Below are 26,277 nucleotides of genomic sequence, written 5' to 3' on the forward strand. Positions count from 1 at the left end.
AATGCAGTTTTGGTTTCGGATTTGCATATCAATCAGTATCTTAAAATAGAAATGATTTTATTTCCTCTCGGACATCTCTCGCGTGTTTTGTAAAACATATTTTGAATTCAGGTGATCCAAAATGCATCTGATGTTCCGTTAAAGTTATTATTTTTCGTACAAAAGCTGTGAAAAAAGAGGGAAAATAGTATATTTTAACATTAATGATAACACTATTATTGACTTAAAATTATCATTGAGTTTCAAAGAAACTGATAACATTCTTTTTGAATTAAAATTATCATTAATGATATTAAATCTTATACTTCTTATTTAGCTTTCTTCTTTAATTCTTAAAATTAATTATTTTCGTAATTAATGAAACAATGACGCATTACATATAACTGAATTCAAACTAAATTAGGTGTTGCTTAAATTAAATTAATTTCTATTTAACAGATGTCAGAGAAAAACAACTTTTTCTCACTTTGATATTCCAAAATGATTCATACTCAAATCCAAAACTGAAAGTTGAACTGTATCTTTCACTTCCTACTTAGAATTAAGGAGGGTATGAAAAAATAATAATTACTCTTTAAAATAATTTTAATTAATTTATATCAGTTAGACGACATTTCCTGTTAATTTTGATTAAGAAACATATAAAAAATCTCTCAGATTAAATGCGCTACAGCTCTGAATAATGCTAATTTAGAGTGAATAAAATTAATTTGTATTTAAATATCTTTATTTCGCTAATACAGGTATTTGGAATAATGTATACTGCGTCGTTTATTCGTGGATTTAGAAATGCATCCAGTAAAACGTTAGAAACGTTATTCTAGATTATAATTGAAATTTATAATATAACACTTGAAAATTATTAATTGTAATAAATATCAATTAGGAAAATAAATAAAATTAAATATATATATATAATTATAATATATTACTTGTGAATAAACAATTTTGTGCAATAGGATAAAAAAAAAACATTGGGATTTTATTATTTCTATTTACGATCTATTTTGTTGTTGCTAATCAGAGTATAAAATACGTTTAATATATTCTACTTCAAAGTACGCAATCACGAAGCTTTTTATTGTTCTGATAAATGCGACAAAATTAATTAATGTATTAGAAGGAACGTACAAAGTCTACAGATAATGTTTTGAGTTTGCTTATTGTTCGTAGCTATTAAGACCGAGTAAGTACCAATTATTTGTACCATTTAAACATAGCCGTGATAAGATTCTCTGGACGTAAATTTAACTTTCCGATTATTCGTTTTACAAAATACCATTTTTATTTACGAAATTCGGTTTTCGGTTTTTTCGAGTTTTCGGTTATTCGCATGCCATAAGTTGTATCTAGAATTGTGTTTATCATTTCGGTTAAAATATCTTAAATCTGTATTTCGGTCTGGTTTCTCCTATTAAAAGTACATAAAAGGAAATATTTTGTAATTAATCTTTCTTGTGCTATATTAATTTAAAAGCTCGATATATAAGGTAATATATGCGAAGTCCAGAAAGTGTTTCTCGAGTACAATCGAATGTATATTATCCTTGTTTTGCTTTATTCTCCGTTGACCACTTCTTCATTTATTGAACAAAGCGCCGAATAGTTAAAACAATTAATTTTCGTTGTAGAATAATATTAATGAACATATTTTTCATTAATTTTTGCGTTAAGTTTAAATATTTACTGAAATATTTGTTGTACAGTACATCCGAGACACGTTTTTCAGAAATCGAGACTTTTTAGAGAATCTAAATTCGAATATTAAGAGAATTGCCAGTCACTCGCTTTCTAAATAATGACGATTACATTTATTAATAGAAACGCTCTATACAAATTACCGTATTTTATGAATATACAAGATTCATCTCCTTTTCAAAAGAAAATATTTAGGAAAATAGTATTTCAGGTATTTATGCCATCCCGCACTTTCGATACTGGTGCCCAGTACCAAAATGGAATTATAGTACTAATCCAATCCGAAGGTAGACAAATGCATAGCTATCTGCCGACTGTCAGACACGCTATGGTTGTAAATAAATAACGGAACGGGAAATAAATGGTGTATAAAATGGAAAAGTATCAATTATCGAAGGAGGAACTAAGGTTAAAGTACCCTTCCGAAACATGAAAGACAAATATTTTCCGTTTTTACGTATTTTCTCTTTCCAATGAGATCCATCGAAGGCCAGAAATAGCCAAAACTGAGATCGGCTCTATAACTTGTTCGTACTGATGAGTCGGAAAATTCCATTTACATCTCGGCTAATTATATAAAAGTTTCTCGTATTGCGTTATTAGTTTTTGAAAGACAAAGATCAATACAAATACACATCATACAAATAATAAATACCATTTTCGAAGTACCGCCACAAAGTCATTAGATACAGAAAAGTGTTGGTTCTTTCAAAAGAGTTGTAGCTTTAAAAATGCTCGTTTTGAAGAATATCGCACAAACGTCACTGTCTAAAATAGAAAATATTCTTAATAAATTTTATATGATATATACAATGTAACGAGTTTAGAAGCATTTTACAATTACATAATCTTTATTGTAAAGTAAACCCGAAAAAGCTTTATAATAAGCGTACGCAAAATTCGTTACGCTGCAACCCCTTGGAGTACAGAAAGGACACCCGAAATCTTCGAATTTCTTCCGGGAGGCGAACAGACAAACATTTTATGAAACGTAAAAAATAAAATTACATCACAGAATAAATTTTCTGTTTAATAAAACAACGACATAAAAATAGTATTTTAACATTAAGTAACACGTAGACAAATAGAGAACGAAATAAAAATATAGTCAATTATTTATAACATTCGGCAAGGAATCGTTAATGCAAATGACTATAGCAGTTTCCTGTTTGTTTAGATTTCGATTAGATAATATTACTCTTTAAAAGCTACCGACTCCAAATTACTTTTGTCGTTATGATGTTCATTATAAAAATCTTGGTTTCGATTCGGACTCTTAAATGCGCAATTTTCAGCATTGCAAACTTTTTGTCGTTGGGTTTCTTATAAATGAAAATCATTACAGTATTAAAGGAGCAATGTAGAAATACTAGTAATATGCATATATCCTTACTACTTCTATATTACATAGAATATTATTGTTGTTACTTTGAGAGAGAGTAGGACCTTCCATATTTAACTTCAGTTTTTTAGACGAAAATAAAGTAACATGAAATCACTTGTATTCTTTAATAAATTTAAGTGATTTAACTTTACATAATACTTGTAAAATAAAAAGTAAACTCAACTCCTATCTGATCATTCTCCATTTTAAAAGCACAACCACACAAGCGGCAGTCCGCTTACATTTCGGCGCATGCATTCAGTAGTCAAGATGGCAAATGATACCGACACTGCCGCTATTCACGTGTTTACAAATTTCGTTTTGTACGGCTTGCTTTATTTAGCTAGAAGATTTTGTCGAAATTCAAACGAAGATATTGGATTAGAGATATTTTCTTGGTTCGAGAAAGAACTGATGTACAAAATAGGCTTATTCCTCGATCAAGATCTCTTAATAAAGAATACTGTTTCGAGTAAGATTCGGTTGTTTTGTTCTTTAAATTAAATTATATATGATTATTTGTGTAGAATTTGTGTTAAATTTATTATCCTTTCCTCTTTATTCTGATGTTAGTTATCTCGGTTAACCGCGTCGAACTTTCCGCCATTAATTAAAACACCACGTGATTGTGTTTTCTCACGTGACCACCAGACGAACTTTTATTGGCTGATAGAAACGCGTCTTGCGGCGGTCGCCGCAAAAAGTACAATTGAATCAATTTTTGCGGAACGAGAAAAGCGGCACAAAATCGAAAGCGAATGACGTCACTTTTTCTGCGGCGAGAAATTCTGTCGCTTTTCCTTGCCGCGCCGCATGTGTGTATCCTCCATTATCGACACAATAAAATTTGCAATAAGTTTAAAATAATATTTATAAATTGGTACGAATATTAATTTTTTTTATTGAAAACATATTATTTTTCTTTCCATTCCTTGCATAAATTCATGCGTAATATTTTGATTACAGATGAAAACTTTTCTGGCAACTTTATAGCAAGGATCTTATAAATATGGATAATCCTATGCAGGACAGTAGGTAAGTATCTACGTTATTTAGTTAATATTTGTAAATTTATTTCGAATAAAACGATAAATAACATAGCTTTAACTAAGAAACTAATTAAAAGAATAATTTAACTAATAATTAAATAATAAAAAATTTAATTTAATGTTAATTATTTCATAACCAAACTTTACGATTTCTTACATTTTACTTACGGTTATTAAATCATTAATGCGAGAAGTAAGAAATCATATTTTCAAATCTAATAATTAAAATTTTAGCTTCGGTTCTGAAAAAGTTTTAGTAGAAAATAATTTAAAGGATTAATTGAAAAATTGCAATATTTAATAAATTTCCCGAAAATTGTTTGATATTTCTTATAAGATTTTTGTGTAATGTCGAATTCCAAGCAACGAGACCGAATTAAATATTCGTTCAATCAGTTATGAAAAGAGATAAATATAGGGAACAGGTGAAGATGCCACACTTTTCGCTTTTGATGGAAATGCCCGGTTCGTCTTATTTGTGTGCTTGGTTGCCATGCAAATATATGAAAGATATTTCGAAAGTACTTATTAGCACAGAACAACAGAAGATAAAGTTTCGTTTTTGTAATATTGTTTTCTTCCAACGTGCAAATTAGGCGTCTTACTCGGACTGTGGGGGTAAGTTGCCTATATTGTTCGTATGAAACCTAGTGAATCGTTTAAACAAACAATCTCATTTCGTTGTCAGTGGCCGCTGACAATGGAAAACAGTTTCGGTGCGTGTCGTACATGATTTAAGGTGATCGATGTATTAATACTTTCAGATGCTTCACTGAGAAATTTGTGAGCATAGATAGAAGGGAGTTTGTAAATATGGGTCATAGGCTTCTTTCCCTCAAAGAGCACTAAAAAATCTAGGTTCTTAGTACCTTTCTCCACCGCTACAAATGCAAACTGATTAAGTCTTGTAAAAACTGTTTATTTAAAAATTTCTCAAAGGTCAAATCCGGCATATGGTAATGACGATTCTATAGTTGTAAAGGGCATTTGTAAGGTCGGTTGGTTGGAATAAGGCCAGCAACGCCAAAGCCACTTGCCCAGAGGGTGTCTTCGAAGAGGCTTTTTTTTATGGGGTCTCGACCCCTGTTTAAGTGTTAGACATACCAAGTATAAAGCGTGTCGGGACCAATTGTTGCCGCCGGGATTTATCCTCTCGGCCGCTGATAAGGCTTCAAATTATTATTTGTAGTATTTTTTACTAATATGCATCGTCTTATATATATTTAAGTTTTATTGGAAAGTTCTTCAAAATGAATTTTTAATTAATCACTTGAACCTTTGCAGTTTTTCACAGTTGCTCTCCGATCCGAGTTTTTCTGAAATATTATATTTCGACATTATTAATCTTAATAATTTAATTATTTATTTACAGTTACATAACAGTTCTTTTAGAAGATACGACTTGCCATACCTGCTCTTGTAGTTATATTTGTCAAGAATGCAGATTAAACCTAACTACGCAGGTAATGATTTTTCAAATAATTTGTACACGTTTTAAAATATATTATCGTTTTGTTTATTATTAAATAATTTTTAAATTTCATAGGAACCGATGGAGATAACCTGTTCTAACATTTCCGGCCAATTACTTCCGGTTTGTCCAGTAAGTTACAGTTTAAATTATAATTTGTCTTATTGAAACAAATTCATTTCCAACGACTCGATAATCGCATCCTTTTAATTTTTTTTTAAATTTTACAGTTCTAAAATTAAATTAAAATTTTAATTATTAATTATCATGTTTTGAAATTTTTAAGATGGCGACCACAACTGTGGTAAAAGAAAAAAGATTTCAAAGATTATTTAGAGGAAATATAAAGCGATTTATGGTACAGTCAATATCGAATTGTATAAGAGAAAATTTTGATAAAATCTCGTTTCTAATTATTTAATTATTCCTTACTTATTTTCCAAGCGTTTGATCAAACAGGAAATGAAATTGAGCCACGATTTATTGGAAATTGAAGAATCGTACGAGGTCTGTACTTAGGAAATGCTTTTATAAGTACTCATGAAGTAGCTTTCTAAGTGTTTTTAAAAGCATAAAAATTATTTACACGTATTTATTCATTAAACATCGTGTTCAAATACATTATTTAGATAACAGTCGCTTGTGTGTAGCTCTCAATCGATATTTCTGTTTAGTTAGAGTCGAGAAATTATTTAATAAATCGTATTAAATGTTTCTAATAATTTCAAAGTAAATTCCCAATATTCGTTCATTAATAGAATAAACCGAATTTGTTTATATATTATTTCTTAAATGCTAGTATTATATATTATAATATTAGTCTATATGTTAAGCTGAAAGACCGAAATCGGTCATTGAGCGAAAAAAAGCGACCACAACGCGTTATGGTCGTTTCAAAACGACCACGGCAGGAATTTCACTTCGTGGTCGTTTTGAGTTAGCCACATCGCATTGTGGCCGTTTTACAAATGTCACGACGCAAATTTCGCTTCGTGGCTGCTTTGAAACGACCACAACGCGTTGTGGCCTTTTTTTCGCTCAATGAGCGATTTCGGTCTTTGAGCCTAACATATATATATATTATTAGAATTTGTTTAGCAATATATTCTTTAACGGATGATAAATTTTAGAAAGAATATGATAAAAATGAATTTGTCTGTTTTTAGAATTGCATATTCTATGTTAATAAAGCATAATGATATGATATCATTTTTAGATTACAATCAATATTGTTACGAAGAATGATGATTATATGGTCTATCTATTAGTGTTTTATACAATTTTTCTAAAATAATTTTATTTATCAGGAAATAAAAGAAAACAATGTTGAATTTAAGTTAGCACTAATGAAGCTATTAGAAAAAAACAAAGTAAGTTAAATGCTACGATATTATGACCCATCCTAATTTATAATTAATTTATTTACATTATTTTAAAATTCTCAAATTCTGAAGCTATTATAAATGCTTTTTTATGGGAGATTATATAAGTTTTACAGAAATATCCGAGAGAATATTCGAGCATCACAGTTTAATTTCAGAATAAAAATTTCATTCCATTACATTATAATAAAACTTTGTCGATACCGTTCATATGTGGCAACAAACTTAAGTTTTATGCTACTTACGTATAACTTACAAACAGTCGATGCAATGTTCGAAAATAATTTTAATTTCTTCTTCTTTCCGAAATGTTATCAGGAAAACTCAGAAAATGTGTATTTATTTCATATTTTATGTTAATTAGCTGAAACTAGGGTTTCTCGTTTCACGGTCTTTTGATTTTCCCGGGATTCCAGGATAAAAGTGAACTGTTTCCCGGGATCCCGGGAAATCCCGGGATAGAATTAATTATTTTTATGATATACATAATATCTTGAAATCAAATGATATAATTATTTTTCATTTTCTAAAGTAATTTAATACGTTTGCAACCTCTAAAATCATATTAATAACGCTGTGTAAGATATGTATTAAAAATTATCTTTGAATTACGTAGAAATGTTCACCAATAGAAAAAATTTATTAAAGTTTGCTGGAAACTGCATACAACAATAAAAATATGTGACTTTGAATTGAGTTGAAAATTTAAAGAAAACATGAATTTAGATCAAACTTCTAACTTAGAAGGTAATTTTCGTTTTTTAAATAAAACACAATATAAAATATTATTGTAAATTTTTATAAGATTTTAAAAGGCAAAGATGGTCAATACTCCGATCACTCAATCTAATTCTTATTTTAGTAATAAAAAGTCTTGCTACCGAGAATGCCCTTTCCGATTCAATTGATGTGATTGGAATCGTGTTTAATGCATTTAAGAGAAAACAGATGTTATGTGTTTTTTCACCTGTAGCCTGGATCTAGTTCGTTTTCGAGATTGTAGTACTTCTTTTGCTCTCTAGTATTCTTGATTTGTCTACCTTGGCTGCTTTAATAGCGGTATTAAGCTTGTAGCCCGATAATTCGACAGTTTGTTTGTCTTTAATAATTAGGTTTATGAAGAAAAACTTCATACTTGCAGACTTCGTACTCGTTTGTATCCTTGCCGAATTTGCACAACCTGGCGTTACGCAGTTATTGAAGCTACTGGACATGGTTAAAAACTAAAACAGCATAATCACAATTATTCCAGATATTACAGGTTCCGACAAGTAAAGAATTTTCAAAATCCTGCCACAAATAAGCTACGCATTGATTATTGGCCATTTGTGACGTGCCATAACGAGCAAAAATTTAAAAAACTAATAAGTAGGTTTAAAATTAATAAATACAAATTTATTCTGACAGTTTATGAGTTAATTATACTTTCTATTGGCAACATTTTTTGAATTTTAACACAAAGTAAGAAAAAAGTAAATTTGCGGGATTTTTCGGGATAAGAAAAATTTCCCGGGTTAAAAAACAACCGGGATCCCGGGATCCCGTTTGAGAAATCCTAGCTGAAACTAATTACTAAAAAATGGTTAAAAGCTTGTAGAACTAAATCCTTTTTTAAAATTCAATGTAAAAAACAATTTGTATAAAGTTACGCATTATAAACCGATTAAAAAGTCAAGACATCAAGGAAAAGAGTAATTAGAACCGTTTACAGTAGACCCCCCTATAACACGGTAGATACGTTCCGTGTTATATGAATCCGGGTTGTACGAGTCACTTAAATACATGAGCATATCACAGCCCGGCACGTGTGCAGTTTAGGGGCTGCGGCTGTTTGAAAGGTTTTCTTCCGTAAAATTAATCGATTCTAGATTAATTTGACTCAACATTTCCAAATCACGTATAATTTTTTGGGAATAATCCATATAAACTGCTATAAACAAAAAATTGTAGGATTACTTACCGAGTGCGCACCGTTCGACGACGCCATTGCTTAAGCTTGTTTTCGTCGCAGAGCGGCTCATCGAACGGAGGGCGCGTGTTTCCTGATCAGCGAATTTTTCGCAAAAAAATAACTTAACTTTGGAGACATCATTAATAAAAATATAATTTTTATGGCCGTTGAATAATAAATGTTTTTTAGTAGGTCCAGTGCTCGTTTAAACTCAACGGTTTGTACAATATCCGCTATTGGTCCAGATTCGACCAATCCTGTTGCGACACGAGTCGGCGATGACGTTTTACCGTGTTATACGAGTCTTTTTTAGCGTGTTATACGAACCCGATCGCAATTTTTTCGCCGTGTTATACGAATCCGTGTTATATGAATTTGTGCTATAGGGAGTCTACTGTATTTTCTGTATGAAATTATACAAAAAACAACAACAACAAAATTATTAATGCAGCAAGAGTTGGAATAATGACATTTTCAAATTATATCAATTTTTCTCATTGATAGCTCCATAAATTATTTTTATATATTTTTTTAAATTACGTTTTAGGAATTCTTAGCATTGAAAAACGAATTCTGGCTTTAATTTAAGCATGTTTGTTCTGGAATAGTGTACACTATTATGTCATTTCACGTCATTCTTATAGTTATGAAAAACTACCATAATGACGTGAGCTTGACGTAAAATTATAAATTATGTAGACAAAACGAATGCACTTTAGTCTCAACGATATCTATATTCAATTTTTAGGAATTTCTGTTTATCCTCTGACATGTAATTCTTTGAATACAAAATGCTTACTATTCTTTTCTTCATTCCAATTATACTGCAATTCATTATCATTTATTTTCGCCATTCTACTCCAATTACTAATTTCACATCTCTAACAAATTATGTTATTCGTTTATTTCTGAGTTTTCTCGACACGTTTTTGACATCACACGCATTTCAGCAGATGATATATTAATTTCTACTGCCGAAATCCGTTTGCTGTCAAATACAAGATAAGACGAAATGTCGGAGTACGTAATTTTCGGACAATGCCCAAAACGATTACGACAAACCACATATTGTCCAAGAGAGCTTAGATTTGCCCCTACTTCAGCTTTTGACGATAACATAAAGTCTATATACAGAGTGCATAGGAAAGTCCTTTAACCGGAAAATTCTTGCGAACGGAGTGAGCTACAGCTATGCAAGGTAACAGTACGGTAACGGGTATAGTATGAGTATGAGGTACGGTATAGTAAAGCGACTATGCCCGATCTAATGCAAACGACAGCAGCGCCCCTAGTGGCGAAATTTGGAAGATAGGCAGTGCAAATCGAAAACGAAAACAGATAGAGCAAACTTTCCAATTAGAAAGTTTTAGAGCATCAATGTTAGTACGAAACGACATGTGGTTCACACGGTAGATAAATTGTCGCCTGTATACCCAAAAGTGTCCGAAAGCGATGCACGCCATTTTGTGTGACGTTTGAAAGGAATAGCAATAGGTATGAAGAAATACGCACAATTTATTGCATAAAATACGTACTTATGTCAATACAGTTTGATAACATCACACAAAAAACAATGGAAAGGCAAACTGTCACACAGTGATAACAAGTTATTAACATATGACAAACTTGTTATCACTGTGTGACAGTTTGCCTTTCCATTGTTTTTTGTGTGATGTTATCAAACTGTATTGACATAAGTACGTATTTTATGCAATAAATTGTGCGTATTTCTTCATACCTATTGCTATTCCTTTCAAACGTCACACAAAATGGCGTGCATCGCTTTCGGACACTTTTGGGTATACAGGCGACAATTTATCTTATCCGTGTGAACCACATGTCGTTTCGTACTAACTAATTGATGCTCTAAAACTTTCTAATTGGGAAGTTTGCTCTATCTGTTTTCGTTTTCGATTTGCACTGCCTATCTTCCAAATTTCGCCACTAGGGGCGCTGCTGTCGTTTGCATTAGGTCGGGCATAGTCGCTTTACTATACCGTTATCTCACTTGCATAGCTGTAGCTCTCTTCGTTCGCAAGAATTTTCCGGTTAAAGGGACTTTCCTATGCACCCTGTATAAGCCAAGCAATTCACTGTTTCCTATTACATTTCCAGACATAAGCTTTAAATATTTCATATTTAAATCTTCTTAACTATGTATTCAAGTACACAATCAAAGATAATTTGATGCGCTGACAGATTATAAACAAATTAATAAACATCAAATTATTAGTCAAGCTTTAAGCTCTTCTATGACTGCATTATTTACAACACAAACTCTAAGACACCATTTTACTCACAGCCGTTTTTTGATATAATTCAAACGTTTTCGGTTATTTTTAATAACCTTTTTCAAGAACCGTTACAGTCGAATGCGGTCGTAATTTGAACAAACGTCGCCAATACGATTGGCGACGTTTGTTCAAATTACGACCGCATTCGACTGTAACGGTTCTTGAAAAAGGTTATTAAAAATAACCGAAAACGTTTGAATTATATCAAAAAACGGCTGTGAGTAAAAAGGTGTCTTAGAGTTTGTATTAGTCAAGCTTTGTTACAAAATATGCAAAGATTTATTGTACTTAAACACCTTTTACGCCATCGATTTTTACGCCAAAAGAGAAAAATAATTTGTCAGAAATAGTTTTGTGAACGATTCAAAAAACGATAAAACAAGCAGATTTTGGAAAATTTCTACGTTTCGGTGCAAAATGGTGTTTGCGCCAAAATGAATGTCTTATGTATGTTGTAACAGATCCTAATTTTAAAAAATTTAGATGTCATTATCACACCTCCGAAAAAGGTTCTAAAATATTATATTAAATTATAACTTTTATTGCGATATTTATCAATATTTTACGTTACATCGAATTAAAACATATTTTTCGAGATTAATGTAAAGATGTAAAATTTAATCCTAATTGCAGAATTGGGAAAAGAAACAAAAGAACTTAGAGGACAATCTGGAAGAAATGAAAAGAAAATTAAAGGTAATAATACTATTAGCGTGTCAAAATAATTTCGAGTTTTCTATGCCTTATTATTGAAATTAAACGATTTTTTAAAATTTCAAACCAGAGGAATAACTGGGCCCACCAGTGGCCTGGCGGTTCTGTTGCTAAACACTGGGAGCTCAGTCGTGGGTTCGTGCCGCGCTCGGACGGGCTTCGTCGAGTTTTCCGGATTTTCTCCACTTCTGTAACGCCCGAATAGGGGCTAGTTTCCCTTAAAAGACCTCCCGGAAGGCATCATTTCTCTCGCGTAACACCTTTAGCCAGAGCTGGTAACGAGGGGGTGCCACTCTGATCTTAACTTCCCCAAGATACACCTTGGTGCACCACTAATCCTTAACTAACTTGCGCCGGGTGCTTGCCGAAGTCAGAAATGACCGGATATGGCATGAAGAAGACGAAGGAATAACCGATCAAATATGGCGGTAGACAATATAGACTATTCGTAACAAAATTTTGTGACGGTTCGACTTTCCCCTGGGCTACTCTCCTTTGCTTCTCCCGCTTGTTCAAAAATTTCGTGACAATTCACAATTTATGGATTCTCGTACGCCGTTTTATTGTTTTTTTCTTAACGGAAAAATGTGTCATGACGATTTCAAGCTAATTATATATATATATATATATATACACAGTAGAGCATCGATTATCCGACCCGATTAAAACCGCCACATCGGTTAACCGACCGCGTTCTAGTCGGCAAATTCAAATGTCGGCTAGTGATGTGGTGCTACAATATTTAGCTATGCCTTGGCTACTTTAATATTATTTTTGTTAAATTTTTGCGTGTTTTAGCTGGTAACACTGGCTTGACCATAAAAGGGAGGCCAATATTTATTTGGTGCAAAATAAAGAAATAATTTTCAACGATACAATAGCGACGATTATTATTTTTACAAAAAATTGTTAGGCATCAAAATTGTTAATCGTCGATGATAATTCAACGCGAAGTAGGTTAATAGCGATATACTAATATACTAATTGCATAGGATATACTAATATATTAATATATTATACTAATAATGTATTTTTTTATACTTTTCGGTTATCCGTTTTTTCAGTTATCCGACCAACTCCAGTCCACAATTGAGTCGGATAATCGATGCTCTACTACTGTATAATATATATATATATACAGTATATTACATATATATAGCTATATATAGAGAGAAGATTATATGGTAGTATACATTCTGTCAAAGAGGAAATGCCAAATATCTTCTTTTAATTTTTGTTTTGTATGCTAATATCTATAAAAATATTTTGTTTTATATCTTTTCGTTATATAATTCACCGTCTATATTTAATTCTGAAAAAACGGAATCCGAAGAACTTATTCTATGTTTATTAGTTGATTGCTGTATTAGAAAGCAGTGTTAAGGATTCATGAGATATGGATATATATATATAATCTATTAATGTGAATTTAACATAAAATTCCCAGTTCTGTTTGTCGTAGGGTCTATGTAACGTATTAAACAACATAAAAGATGATATTAATAATCATGTATAAGTTAATTAGATATAAAGAACTTAATAGATTCAAATAGTTATCCTTTATTAGCGAACCTTCCTTTTGTAGAAAAAAACATTTCTGACAAAACCAACACACGAATTTATTTTTAAATTATACTTTATTGGTTTTTTTAAAATAATTTAATAAATATTTTATGTTAAATTTGAATTTCAAGGCTTTAATTTTAACAATAGTAAATATATTATAGGAGTATCGAATGAAATGTGAACAAGTCAGTCAAAGCCAAATCAATCAACAGTCGAAAGATGTGATGTTTGTAAGTAAGCATTTTAAAACTTTAATCAAAATGTCATGCAATGCTTTAGAGCCAAAGCCTCGAATGATGTTTAAATTAAATATTACATGCAATAATTTAATAAATTAACATTTAAATAGTAACTAGCATTAAGCTAATACTACACTTTTGCTCAAAAGCGTGAAATAGTTGAATGAGCTGTTTTATTGTAAGATTAAAAATACCAATACATGTTCTAGGACAGTGGTATTCAATCTATGAGTCGCGACCCCATTTGGGGTTGCAGAAAATTAAATTGGGGTCGCACTGTTAAAATGTTTGAATACCATTGCTCTAGGATAATAGTTATCATCTCTACTATTGTTAAATGTGAAGAATAAAAACTATAGCAATTAATTGTAAAAACTGTAATAATTGATATTAAAGAATAAAATAGTTTTTTCCAGCTAGTCTTACAGAATATAATATGAATTTTATTCGTTCAAGTAAATTGCGTATTATATGAAGGGTAATATTCAACATTTTCATTATAAAACTTCTTTCTTCTTCCAAAATTACTTCGAACCCTAAATTGAGGGTTTGAAATACTTTTGTAGTTTGAATTCCGGGAAAGCCTTAAAAATAACGATTAATATGTTGTTGATATCAATTGCATCTGTAATAAAAAATTGAAGTTTAGGACGATAAAATATTGGCCCTTGACACGAACAGACAATTTAGTGGAAAGTTATAATATAGAAAAGCGTAGATAGTCTAATCATCATCAAATTAAACAAAAACTTTATGAAACTTGCACAACGGTTATTGCCTTTTTATTGCACAAAATTCTGAGAATAGGTAAAAACCAACCACCTAAATACAATAAAACTTGAAAGTTATTATGAAAATTAAATTTCTTTTAAATTATGTTTTGAACCACGGACACTACACAGAAGGAAATTGCGAGTATGTCATGACATCTATTCCAATTGAAATGGTATGAATAAATATATGCCATTATTTTTTAAGATCAGTTTTTTGACCCTCGGAGAAGCCGAAGTAAAAATAAACCTCATTTTCGTTTTTCTGGAAAAAATATATCTAACACTTGAAATATGATTTATTTTATGTCTGGTTGGAAGGCTTCCTTTGTATGTTTAGTAAACATTTTTGATCTAAACACAAAGATGTGATATATAATGCACCGATGTTCATTTACAAATAAGTTTAAAAAATCAGAATATTGTTTATTGTTTAACCAGATCTTGCTATATTATCTATTCTTTCTTTCCAAAATAGTCTGGTCAGATCAGCATCGTACTCTCAGTTCTACGTATAATCAGTATTATCTAGTAAAGCTAATATGCATTATTAAGACAATTGCATTTATATGAAAAAGATAATCAGGGTCATAACTCGGCACGTATTATTTTTCGGTATTTTAATTTTTTCGGTATTGTAATTTTCTGTAAGTTTATGCTTTGCATAATTCCGGTTGCAAGGTTATAGATGACGTACATAAGCTGCAACGGAACGTATTTCAAAAAATTCGAAAAGCCTGTTCGTTTTTTGCTTTTGTACTAAGAGTTCGATTTTTGTTTTCTATATTTGTTTTGTTTTTTCTTTTTCTTGAGAAAGTTCATTGAATATGAACGAAAACGTTTGAAAGTAATAAAATTGGGCTGCACGTTCACAAGGTGTTGTAGTAAGTTGTTTAATATTAAATAATGTGCAGTCTCGAACGGATTCATACATAATGGAATTGAAAAATATTTATACACGTATATCTGATGAATATAATAAAATTATCAAACTTAAGGAATTAGATACTAAATTTATATTGAACGATTACCCAAAATTTATTCTTTCTAAATGGAAAACATGTTATTTAAAAAATAGATATAACACGAAGTTTAAAAATGAAAAAACATATATTAGTTTCCCATATATTAAAAATATTTTTGATCATTGTAATAATAGCTTTAAAAGTTATAACATTTGCTTGGCCCCATCTTTGTCGAATAAAATTGCACAGAATATTGATAAATACCTAAATAAAAGTAACAATAATAATATTAATTGCCTAAAAAGTGCTGGTGTTGTTTATAAATTAGAATGCAATTGTCAAAATCCGTATATGTACATAGGTGAAACTGGACGTGTGTTGGAAGCTAGAGTGAAAGAACATGAAGCAGCCATTAGATTAAAGTACAATAATTCTCCTTGGTATGACCATACAAATAACTATAATTGTAAAATAAACCGTGATAAAATAAAAATTATACATTTTGAAAAAGATATCTATAAAAGGAAATTTAAAGAACTTTTAGTAATTAGAAAACAAAAAAATAACTTAATTAATAATTCAGATGGTATGCAAATTGATCACAGATGGTATGATTTGATAAATGACGCTAAAATTGTTAATTCTAGTGATTAAGTCCCAACTCTGTATATTTGTAACATATTCCACTTGTAAATGTGTATCCTGTACGGTTATAACTTTTAATAATATTGTATGTGTACCCCCACATTGTCAACACATGTGACCACTCCCCCAAGTCAACTGACATCTGGCAACCATCCTTACTGTTATATAATGTTTACAATTTGTATCCACTTGGATAATGGTTCGTGATGAGGAAGGTTGATCCTTCCACACCCTACTTGTAGCATTACTTCATAATTTACATTGAGGTGCATTGTAAGTGTTTTATGTTTTTATATTATTGTTTAAGGTATACCATTGTCATGTTTTTAATTCTGTTTTATTTGAACTAGCACTGATGAGGGGTTGCAAAAACACTGTGCCAACCCGAAATGCGTTTGTAGTCCGTTCGTAAAAAGAAAAATAGTTTGCTGACCAGTCTGCTGTGAGATAAGTCTACCCGTCTACAAGGTTTACAGAGACTAATCCACATTCTTTATCTTTCTTATTTCACTTTCAAATACGATATTCGGTTATACAACAGTTTTCTTTTTATTATATTCTGAAGGAAATTTTGCATAATTTGGTGCCCCCTGGCAAACTTTTTATGGACCCCAGGGGGCCGCGGCTCCCCTGTTAAGTACGGATTAAGTACAGTACGTTATATGAGGCACCACTGTAACAGTGCTGCCTCATATAACGTACTTAATCCGTTTCAGGTGCACGTCCGTTAAGTGAAAAGTCCGTTATAAGAAACGCATTATCCCATAGAAATACATGTTAAAATATCTAATTCGTTCCACAGCATAAAATAACCGTACTGTATCATAAAAAAATGAAAATGGAGCAGTCACCAATTATGCCGGGTAGTCAGATGTTGTGAGGAGGAGGTGGAGGAACACATTCTTCACACATTCATACTGACACACACTTTTTACACAATGCAGCAGGTCTCTTTTTATTGTTTTTTAATCGGAGTCAGATTCAGGAGACGCTACCGGGGCTTGCAGAGTCAACTCCTCTTGTTCAATCCTTTGTTTTTTGGTAGCTGGCTTCTTGAAAAACATGCCCAAGGTGGTCTGTTTTTCTTTCTTCTTCAACACCTGTCAGAAATGACGGGCAAGGGTGTCATTGTAGAGATCATTGATCCTGTTGGCCTCAGCTGTGTTTGGATAGTGAGTGTAGGTAAACTCCTGAACCTCTCCCCATTTGACAAAAAAGTCCTTGATGGCAGCAGTTGAAATTGGTTGATTGGATTGCTCCTCCTCGTCATCAGATGAAGCTTTCCTTTGAGCTTCATCATGTTCTTGGAGAGACTCCACAACTGAAGAGCTCTTCTTGGTGTTCTTCAATGAGCTCCTCCACGCCTCCAACTCCCCTCCAACTCTCAGGCCGTTGAGATGATCTCCTGCACCAATTCTGTATCCTCAGCTGGTTCTACCTCGGTCTATTCAGGAACAAGCCTCTTCCAGGCTGAATTGAGGGTCTTCTGCATGACTTCTCCCCAGGTCTTCTGGATGAGTCTGATTGCCACAAGAACATCAAACTTCTCTTTCCAGAACTTTCAGACAGTCATGTCTCCACAAAGCTGACATTCTTCAAACACCTTTATGAAGAGAGCTCTGGTGTACAGCTTTTTGAACAGAACCTAAAAAACCACCCCCTGCTGGCTTTAAACTCCTCTTCTTCATTGCCACTGCTGCTGCTTGTTCAAGGAGTGTTTTTCTTCAACTCGTCATAGATGAGTTTGGCTTTTTGATAGACTTCTTAGGTAGAGATATATCACCTCTCACCTGCCTGTCATGGATCCAACCACCAACAACCTTTCCATTTCGTCATGGAGTGAAGACCTACGCTTCACATAGAAGATCTTGGAGACTCCCTTGGCAACTTTGCTGACTTGATGGCATCTTTCTTGCTTAAAATGGTGTTGATGGTGGTCTTGCTGAGACCAAACTCTTTGACAAGGTTCACTGTTTTACCCCACTTTCACTCCTGATGATTTCTTGCTTTGTTTCAATTGAAATCACTTTTCGTTTTTTTAGAAGCCATGATTTGCACAACACTTGAATAAATGTAAATACCCTGCACTGAGATGATGTACTGTACATAATAAACAAGGGAGCAACCCGAATTCCAACGAGGAGCTCTGTACTTCAGGCAGCGAAGGAGCTCGACCGCCATGGCTATTCGTGAAGAAGAAAAAAAACCAGCTTACTCTTCTGCAGCCAAAGAGCAACTGTTTTCAAAGGCTCCTAAAATACCTACATCAAGAAGCTATTCTGGGAAGCCAAGGGGAAAACATCTAAAAATAGCAGATTGTCGTTGGCACAGCAAAAGAGTGGAAACATCATTCGCACTTGTCGCAGAAAGTCCGTTGCTCGCCTCACGTAACGGCCAAACAGAAAGTCCGTTGTTCGCAGCGTCCGTTATTCGAGGCGTACGTTATACGAGGCACCACTGTATTAGCAAATACTTGTCCGGCTGTAATCCCATTTTCACCTCACCTTAATTCTTAATTGGACTGTACCATCACCTTGACAATGACTTTTACAGTGAAGTTGTTCGACTTTGAACTGTAAGAGTAACATTACAAATTCTGATTTAATACACATATCAGCTTTTTGTTGTTTTTTTTTAATTAGAATTTTTACGGACTTGTTTTCGTTTCAGCATTCAAAGTTTTGTTCGTGTTGTCCAAGTGTCTATTAAACTAGCATATTCTATTTGCTACTTTATAATTTAGTTTATTATTTTATAAACTAATTCATTAATTTTAACTTAAACTTCATTTTTATATTTCTGAATTTTATAAACAGAGTTTAAAACATTTAATAAGTTTTGCAGAATACTTTTTATGATAAACATATTTTCTTTATGATTTTTAGAATAATTCGTAAGACATTTGGCACGTGAGAAAATTTGCATCATTTCGACTTTTGAACGTGCACTTAAAAAGATTGCCCTGTCCTATCACAAAATTTTATCTAACTCATAATACTATACAGTGGTGCCTCATATAACGTACTTAATCCGTTCCAGGTGCACGTCCGTTAAGTGAAACGTCCGTTATACGAAGCGCATTTTCCCATAGAAATACATGTTAAAACATCTAATTCGTTCCGCAGCATAAAATAACCGTACTATATCATTAAAAAAATGAACACGGGGCGCGTTCTTTTATTCCTCCGCGTAACTCTGCGCGAGCGATATCCATTTAAAAATTCCCGCGGAACGCGTTCCTAAATTCCGGTGGGAGTGCACGCTGTCGAACGGCAAAAACGACCGCTTGTAGCAGTAGTTTACGGTAGAAAGCAACATGGCGTCCTCCGTGGCTCAGATAGTTTCGTTTCGGGGTCCATTATGTGGTTTTATGAATGAAAATTTAGAAATTGTGAAAGCGCGAGTTAGCGCACGAGGTGATGTAAGTGTCTTTACGAAATTTTTTCGAATGGTAGCCGGCATTCTAATTTTTTTCGTGGCTATTTTGAATGCTCTTTCAACAAATAATCCATTTTATGGTTGAATTTTACAATTGGGATCCTTCTTTCGCCTTTAAAAGCTCATATTTTAGAATTATAGATTCCTCCATCACAATACTATCGATAGTGCGGGCGATTCCATCTTTCTTTCTTTCACCGTCGTTCCTAAATGCCCACAAACAGCAGCGCACTCCTGTAGTAGCGGAGGCGCAGAGCGACCGCTATTAAAGAACGCACCCACGGAGCAGTCACCAATTATGCCGGAAAGTCCGTTGTTCGCAGCCAGTCCGTTGCTCGAGTCACGTAACGGCCAAACAGAAAGTCCGTTGTTCGCAGCGTCCGTTATTCGAGGCGTACGTTATACGAAGCACCACTGTATTTAATGAATAAAAGTGCTTTTATATTTTTTTTAGGGTTATGAAAGCATGAAACAAGACTTAGAAAAACTGGATGCAATGTTCGAGCAGGCAAAATCAGTAAGCATGATATATTTAAATACCTTAAAGTAGATAAAAACTTAGCGTTAGAGATGAACGAATACTATCCTCGAATACGTGAATACCAGGAATAATTCAGATTCAAATCTCGAATACATTGGCAATAAAAAGACATTCGAATACTATGGTACTGTACCTCCAATATTGCGTCATATGTGCAGACAACGTCTCTTCAGCATTCAGCACCAATTGTTTAATCTGTGTCAAGAAGAGAAGCGTCAGAATGTGTTCTAATTATTATTTTCTTAAATAAAATTCTGCAATAAAAGAGAATGAGAGCACCTATTGATTAATCTGTTGTAGTTGAGATAAGAATATTGCAAAGAAACTACTTTGAAACTCAAAATCAAAATAAAAAGTTTGATGTTTAGAATTTAGTAAATTACAGTCAAACCTGTTTTTATGCCTCTTTTTATGTGCGATTTTTATTTGTGCGATTTTTTTAATGCGAATTTTTAATTTATGCGGTTTTTTTTGTGCGATTTTTTATTTGTGCGGTATAGTTGGCGACTAGTCTCGCGCGATTCGTCATGTCTCACGTTGACTTATTATAGCTAAATAAACTTATTATAGCATAAATGCACTTATTATAGTAATATTATTGCATGAATATGCGAAAAATGAAATAATTTACTTTTTAAGTCAACAAAACACCACCTGGACAAAAATATGTAAAACAGACGATAGACCAGACAATGCAGTCAAGTGCTGACATCTGTTGTCAATAAATTCTATTTCGTACGGTTTTGAGTTATTTTCTAAGTGAGACTTTTTTTATGCGTTCCCTATTCACCGCATAAAAAAAATATTTTTAAATTGTGTTGCGAAAACTATTTTTTACAGCCATTCGTGAAGTTTCGTGCGATTTCTTTTTATGCGTTTTTTTTAATGCGGTCCTTTGAAACTCAGCATCAAAATAACAAGTTTGATGTTTAGAATTTAGTAAATCATTTTTATTTTACTTTATCAATTTGTTTAATACATTAAAATATGAAATAAAGTTATCAATTAAATAAATTAAATAAGATAATCAAATTCGCTAAATACTCGGGTTAAACGATTATCCGAAATTTGATTAATATTCGAATTGAAGAAAAGTGTTATTCGTACATCTTTACATTTAGCTATTTTCTACCTTTAATAAAATTTAATTTCCAAACGTTTATAATTACTTTTCTTTACTTTTTTATTATATAATTTATTGGCATTTTAAGTGTTGTTTCATATTACAATTTATACAATTTATATATATATAAATTATTTATATTCATAATTCACATTTATTTCGAATTCAAGTTGAAATTATTTTTCTTTTATTTTAAATGTATTTAAATTATATTTTAGTTCAATGTTTAAAATCGTTAGATGTATAATCTAAACCGAAAAATTAAATTGTATTTTGTAACATTTCATATTGTTAAGTGTGTTTTTGTAGATTGAAGATAGTCGCTTTAATTTATTCAAAACGTTTAATTTATTAAAGTTTTTGCTTTCCGAACTAAACAGATAAAATTTAAAAAGGAACAAACAAGTTATCTTAAATCATATTACATTTAACAGCGACTTCTTTTTTTAGAAAGAGAACAACAACGTTTTACTATGGCAGAAAGGCGAGAACGAACTGTTAGAAATATTGAACGAAAAACTTCAACAGACAAAAGTAGTAAGCAAGGCAATGCCATTTTACTAAATTAAACAAGTATTCTTTTATTTTCTATTTTTTAATGTTACAATAAAACTTTATTTAACGAGATTAAATACTTCTTAGGAACAAGAAAGAGTAATCTTGCAATTAAAAAATGAAATGAATCAAAAATTTAAAAAAATGGATGAAAAATTCGAGATTATAAAATCAGTAAGCAACAAATATAATAATTTAAAATATTATATTTCTTTAGGAGTACTAAAGTAAACTTTTGCAATTAAAAATAATATAACTGAAGTATTCAAAAATTTGCATTCAAAATTTCAACAATCAGAATCAGTAAGCAATAAAGTGATTTTTTGAATAATAATAATAATAAAATTAATTAAATAACATTATCCAAACTTATTATAAAACTTATCGAACGCTCTATTTCAGGAACAAAAAACTCAATTACATGGGGTGAATGAAGAAATAAAAAATTTGCATTCAAAATTTCAACAATCAGAATCAGTAAGCAATAAAGTGATTTTTTGAATAATAATAATAATAAAATTAAATTAAATAACATTATCCAAACTTATTATAAAACTTATCGAACGCGTTTATTTCAGGAACAAAAAACTCAATTACATGGGGTGAATGAAGAAATAAAAAATTTGCATTCAAAATTTCAACAATCAGAATCAGTAAGCAATAAAGTGATTTTTTGAATAATATTAATAATAAAATTCAATTAAATAACATTATCTCAAATTTATTATAAAACTTATCGAACGCGTTTATTTCAGGAACAAAAAACTCAATTACATGGGGTGAATGAAGAAATAAAAAATTTGCATTCAAAATTTCAACAATCAGAATCAGTAAGCAATAAAGTGATTTTTTGAATAATATTAATAATAAAATTCAATTAAATAACATTATTCAAATTTATTATAAAACTTATCAAACGCGTTTATTTCAGGAACAAAAAACTCAATTACATGGGGTGAATGAAGAAATAAAAAATTTGCATTCAAAATTTCAACAATCAGAATCAGTAAGCAATAAAGTGATTTTTTGAATAATAATAATAATAAAATTAATTAAATAACATTATTCAAATTTAATATAAAACTTATCGAACGCGTTTATTTCAGGAACAAAAAACTCAATTACATGGGGTGAATGAAGAAATAAAAAATTTGCATTCAAAATTTCAACAATCAGAATCAGTAAGCAATAAAGTGATTTTTTGAATAATATTAATAATAAAATTCAATTAAATAACATTATTCAAATTTATTATAAACCTTATCAAACGCGTTTATTTCAGGAACAAAAAACTCAATTACATGGGGTGAATGAAGAAATAAAAAATTTGCATTCAAAATTTCAACAATCAGAATCAGTAAGCAATAAAGTGATTTTTTGAATAATATTAATAATAAAATTCAATTAAATAACATTATTCAAATTTAATATAAAACTTATCGAACGCTTTATTTCAGGAACAAAAAACTCAATTACATGGGGTGAATGAAGAAATAAAAAATTTGCATTCAAAATTTCAACAATCAGAATCAGTAAGCAATAAAGTGATTTTTTGAATAATATTAATAATAAAATTCAATTAAATAACATTATTCAAATTTAATATAAAACTTATCGAACGCTTTATTTCAGGAACAAAAAACTCAATTACATGGGGTGAATGAAGAAATAAAAAATTTGCATTCAAAATTTCAACAATCAGAATCAGTAAGCAATAAAGTGATTTTTTGAATAATAATAATAATAAAATTAAATTAAATAACATTATTCAAATTTAATATAAAACTTATCGAACGCGTTTATTTCAGGAACAAAAAACTCAATTACATGGGGTGAATGAAGAAATAAAAAATTTGCATTCAAAATTTCAACAATCAGAATCAGTAAGCAATAAAGTGATTTTTTGAATAATATTAATAATAAAATTCAATTAAATAACATTATTCAAATTTAATATAAAACTTATCGAACGCGTTTATTTCAGGAACAAAAAACTCAATTACATGGGGTGAATGAAGAAATAAAAAATTTGCATTCAAAATTTCAACAGTTAGAATCAGTGAGCCAACATTTACGTATATAAAACTAATAATGTTTTATAAGGTATGTTGCTGAAATAAGGCCCACTTAACACATTTAAATGTGTAAGGAAAAATAAGGCAGCATAATAACAATGATTAAAACGGATATTTATCGAACGGTGTGTAAACAAAACATACATATTGCAGTGGCATATTATTCAGCAAATAACGGAAATATGATTTTTAAAGCTTTTTATTTGAGCCTTTTTAGAAGTCCCATATTGCAGTGGCATATTATTCAGCAAATAACATCAGCTATCGAAATTTTATGACATTAATTTTCGTCTTACTTTGGGCAAATAAATACACTTATATCCTCAGGCTAATTACTGCTCTTCGTGAATCCATTTTTCATTTTTATTAGAGAAAGTTTGTATAGTAGGCCTACTGATTTTCAGAAACCTTTTTGGATCCAGAGAAACTTCAATGTTTGAAAAATGCAGAATTTATTGTTTCAATTCCTGTTTTCGTGCTTTCAGACAGTGGTCTTTTTACATATTCTCATATCCGTTCTAGCTGTTTTTATTCCCTAAAATTATATCAGAAATGATAAACTTGCTAGCTCCGTTTCCCCGACTATCCTCTTTTTTATAGCATTTAAGGCCATAGCCATATTATCTTCAAGAGTCCAGTTCAATCTAATTTTTTCTGTAGGAGTCATAGTTAAATCTGGAAGAATAAATTTTCTCTGAAAGTTTTTCAAATTTTATATCGCTTCCAATAAGGTCCGTTATTGTTGAGATGGATCTTATTAATAACATTCATAGTGCCGTAAATAACAGTAATACATCTTATCTGTAACGAATTCTTCTTTTCTTTACACATAAACGACTGCCCTTTCCTTAATTTCATTCACAGTCCTGATATTTTATAATTTCTCCTAAATCTGCTAGAAATAAATTTCCATACAAATATTTTATACTAGACAGCAACTATGTGTGACGAGTGAAGATACTGTAATATCATATGCTGCCTTTCACCACGTTAATACGTTATCTGATCCTTATTAGGGGTTGGGCCTTGTTAGGGCAACCGTCCTTATAATTTTATTTTAACTCAAAACACCTCTATATTCCATTCATTAAAAAAAGATTTTATGTACATATGTTTTAATTATTTTTATACCCTGAAAAGAAACAAGAAAGTGAGATTTCACAATTGCTGAAACAGAAAACTGCGTTAAAGGAATTGGAAGTAAAACTCCAGGAAGCAAAATCAGTAAGCAATGAAATAATATTTCCATTAATAAATACTGAAACATTTTAAAGTGAACGAATAATAATATATTTTGTATATCTCAGGAACAAAAAAGTACAATTTCATCATTACAAAATGAAATAAGTGAAGAATTAAGAAAATTGGATTCTAAATTCGAACAGTCAAAATTAGTAAGCAAGTGACGCGATATTTGAATGAAATAATAACTAATTTATATAATATTATTCAATCTTCTTAATATTATAATGTTTATCAGATAGAAGAGATTTTTTTATATTTATTTCAGGAAGAAGGAGATAGGACTTCGCAGTTGTACGAATACGTAAATCATGTTACACAACAATTAGAAAAAAAACTCCAACAAACAAAATCAGTAAGCAATAAACTAACATTTCCAAATAAAAATAAAAATACTTTAGATTATAAAATAAAATTATAAAGTTCAATAAAAGTGATTTACATGCTTTTTAGGAACAGGAAAAACACAAGCCTGTTGCATTTCAAATTTCAATTCAAAGCCAATACGGGAGCCGATATAAGTTTTCATCTATTTCCACATGAAAAAAGATTATTTGAAAATCAGAATTCGGAGAGTTCGTAAATGTAGCCGACAGATAGTGCATTCAACCGTTAAGATTTGTCAAAACGTTTCCTGATTGTCTAGCTCTACATGAACCAGAAACGCTATCAATTTTATAAGATTTTTTCTTGAAATTTGAAATGCCAATAATTTTGTGTGGGACAATGTCAAAGCTGATTTTGAACACAAAAAGCACAAATATTAGAACGATCCGCTCATTTGTTTCGATAATACTACAGAAAATAACATGTTCCACTGGTAATAATTGTTTATATATTAAATTTGTCGATAAACAGCTACAAGCAGCATATATTATTATATCGGACAGTAATATATAATTAAATCTATTAAAATAAATTTTCTTAATGTTTTTTTATCTTTCTTAATTTACCAAAGTCAAGTATTTATTTAAAATTTAAGATTCGGTTTTTTTAACTGACAAGTGAGATAAATTCGAAAAGCTCGAACCCATCGACTGACAAAAATACCACCATCTCTTATCAAAAATAATAATTAATTTTTCAGCGTATTAAACGAAAAATGCAAATAAAAACGTATAGAGGCGACCAAAGAACATTCCATTTATCTCGAGTTTAAATTAAACCATTTCGGC

General features: G+C 31.0%; 1 protein-coding gene across 1 annotated transcript; it reads left to right on the top strand.

The window, feature by feature from the left end:
* The first annotated feature begins 1,104 nt into the window (after positions 1 to 1,104).
* Positions 1,105 to 25,523, top strand: LOC136979213 (putative leucine-rich repeat-containing protein DDB_G0290503). The gene is made up of 25 exons (XM_067275184.1): positions 1,105 to 1,186; positions 4,049 to 4,117; positions 5,504 to 5,594; positions 5,678 to 5,734; positions 5,889 to 5,960; positions 6,047 to 6,109; positions 6,910 to 6,972; positions 11,863 to 11,925; positions 13,671 to 13,739; positions 20,021 to 20,083; positions 21,681 to 21,767; positions 21,873 to 21,959; positions 22,188 to 22,262; positions 22,364 to 22,438; positions 22,541 to 22,615; positions 22,717 to 22,791; positions 22,892 to 22,966; positions 23,068 to 23,142; positions 23,243 to 23,317; positions 23,418 to 23,492; positions 23,594 to 23,668; positions 23,770 to 23,844; positions 25,001 to 25,084; positions 25,168 to 25,254; positions 25,371 to 25,523. Exons 2-25 carry the CDS (start codon positions 4,092 to 4,094, stop codon positions 25,521 to 25,523), a joined length of 1,815 nt encoding a protein of 604 aa, XP_067131285.1. The 5' UTR covers positions 1,105 to 1,186; positions 4,049 to 4,091.
* The last annotated feature ends 754 nt before the right edge of the window (positions 25,524 to 26,277 follow it).

This window comes from Centruroides vittatus, unplaced genomic scaffold, assembly GCF_030686945.1.
Source record: "Centruroides vittatus isolate TY-2023 unplaced genomic scaffold, ASM3068694v2 contig_10, whole genome shotgun sequence".
Classification (NCBI taxonomy): domain Eukaryota; kingdom Metazoa; phylum Arthropoda; class Arachnida; order Scorpiones; family Buthidae; genus Centruroides; species Centruroides vittatus.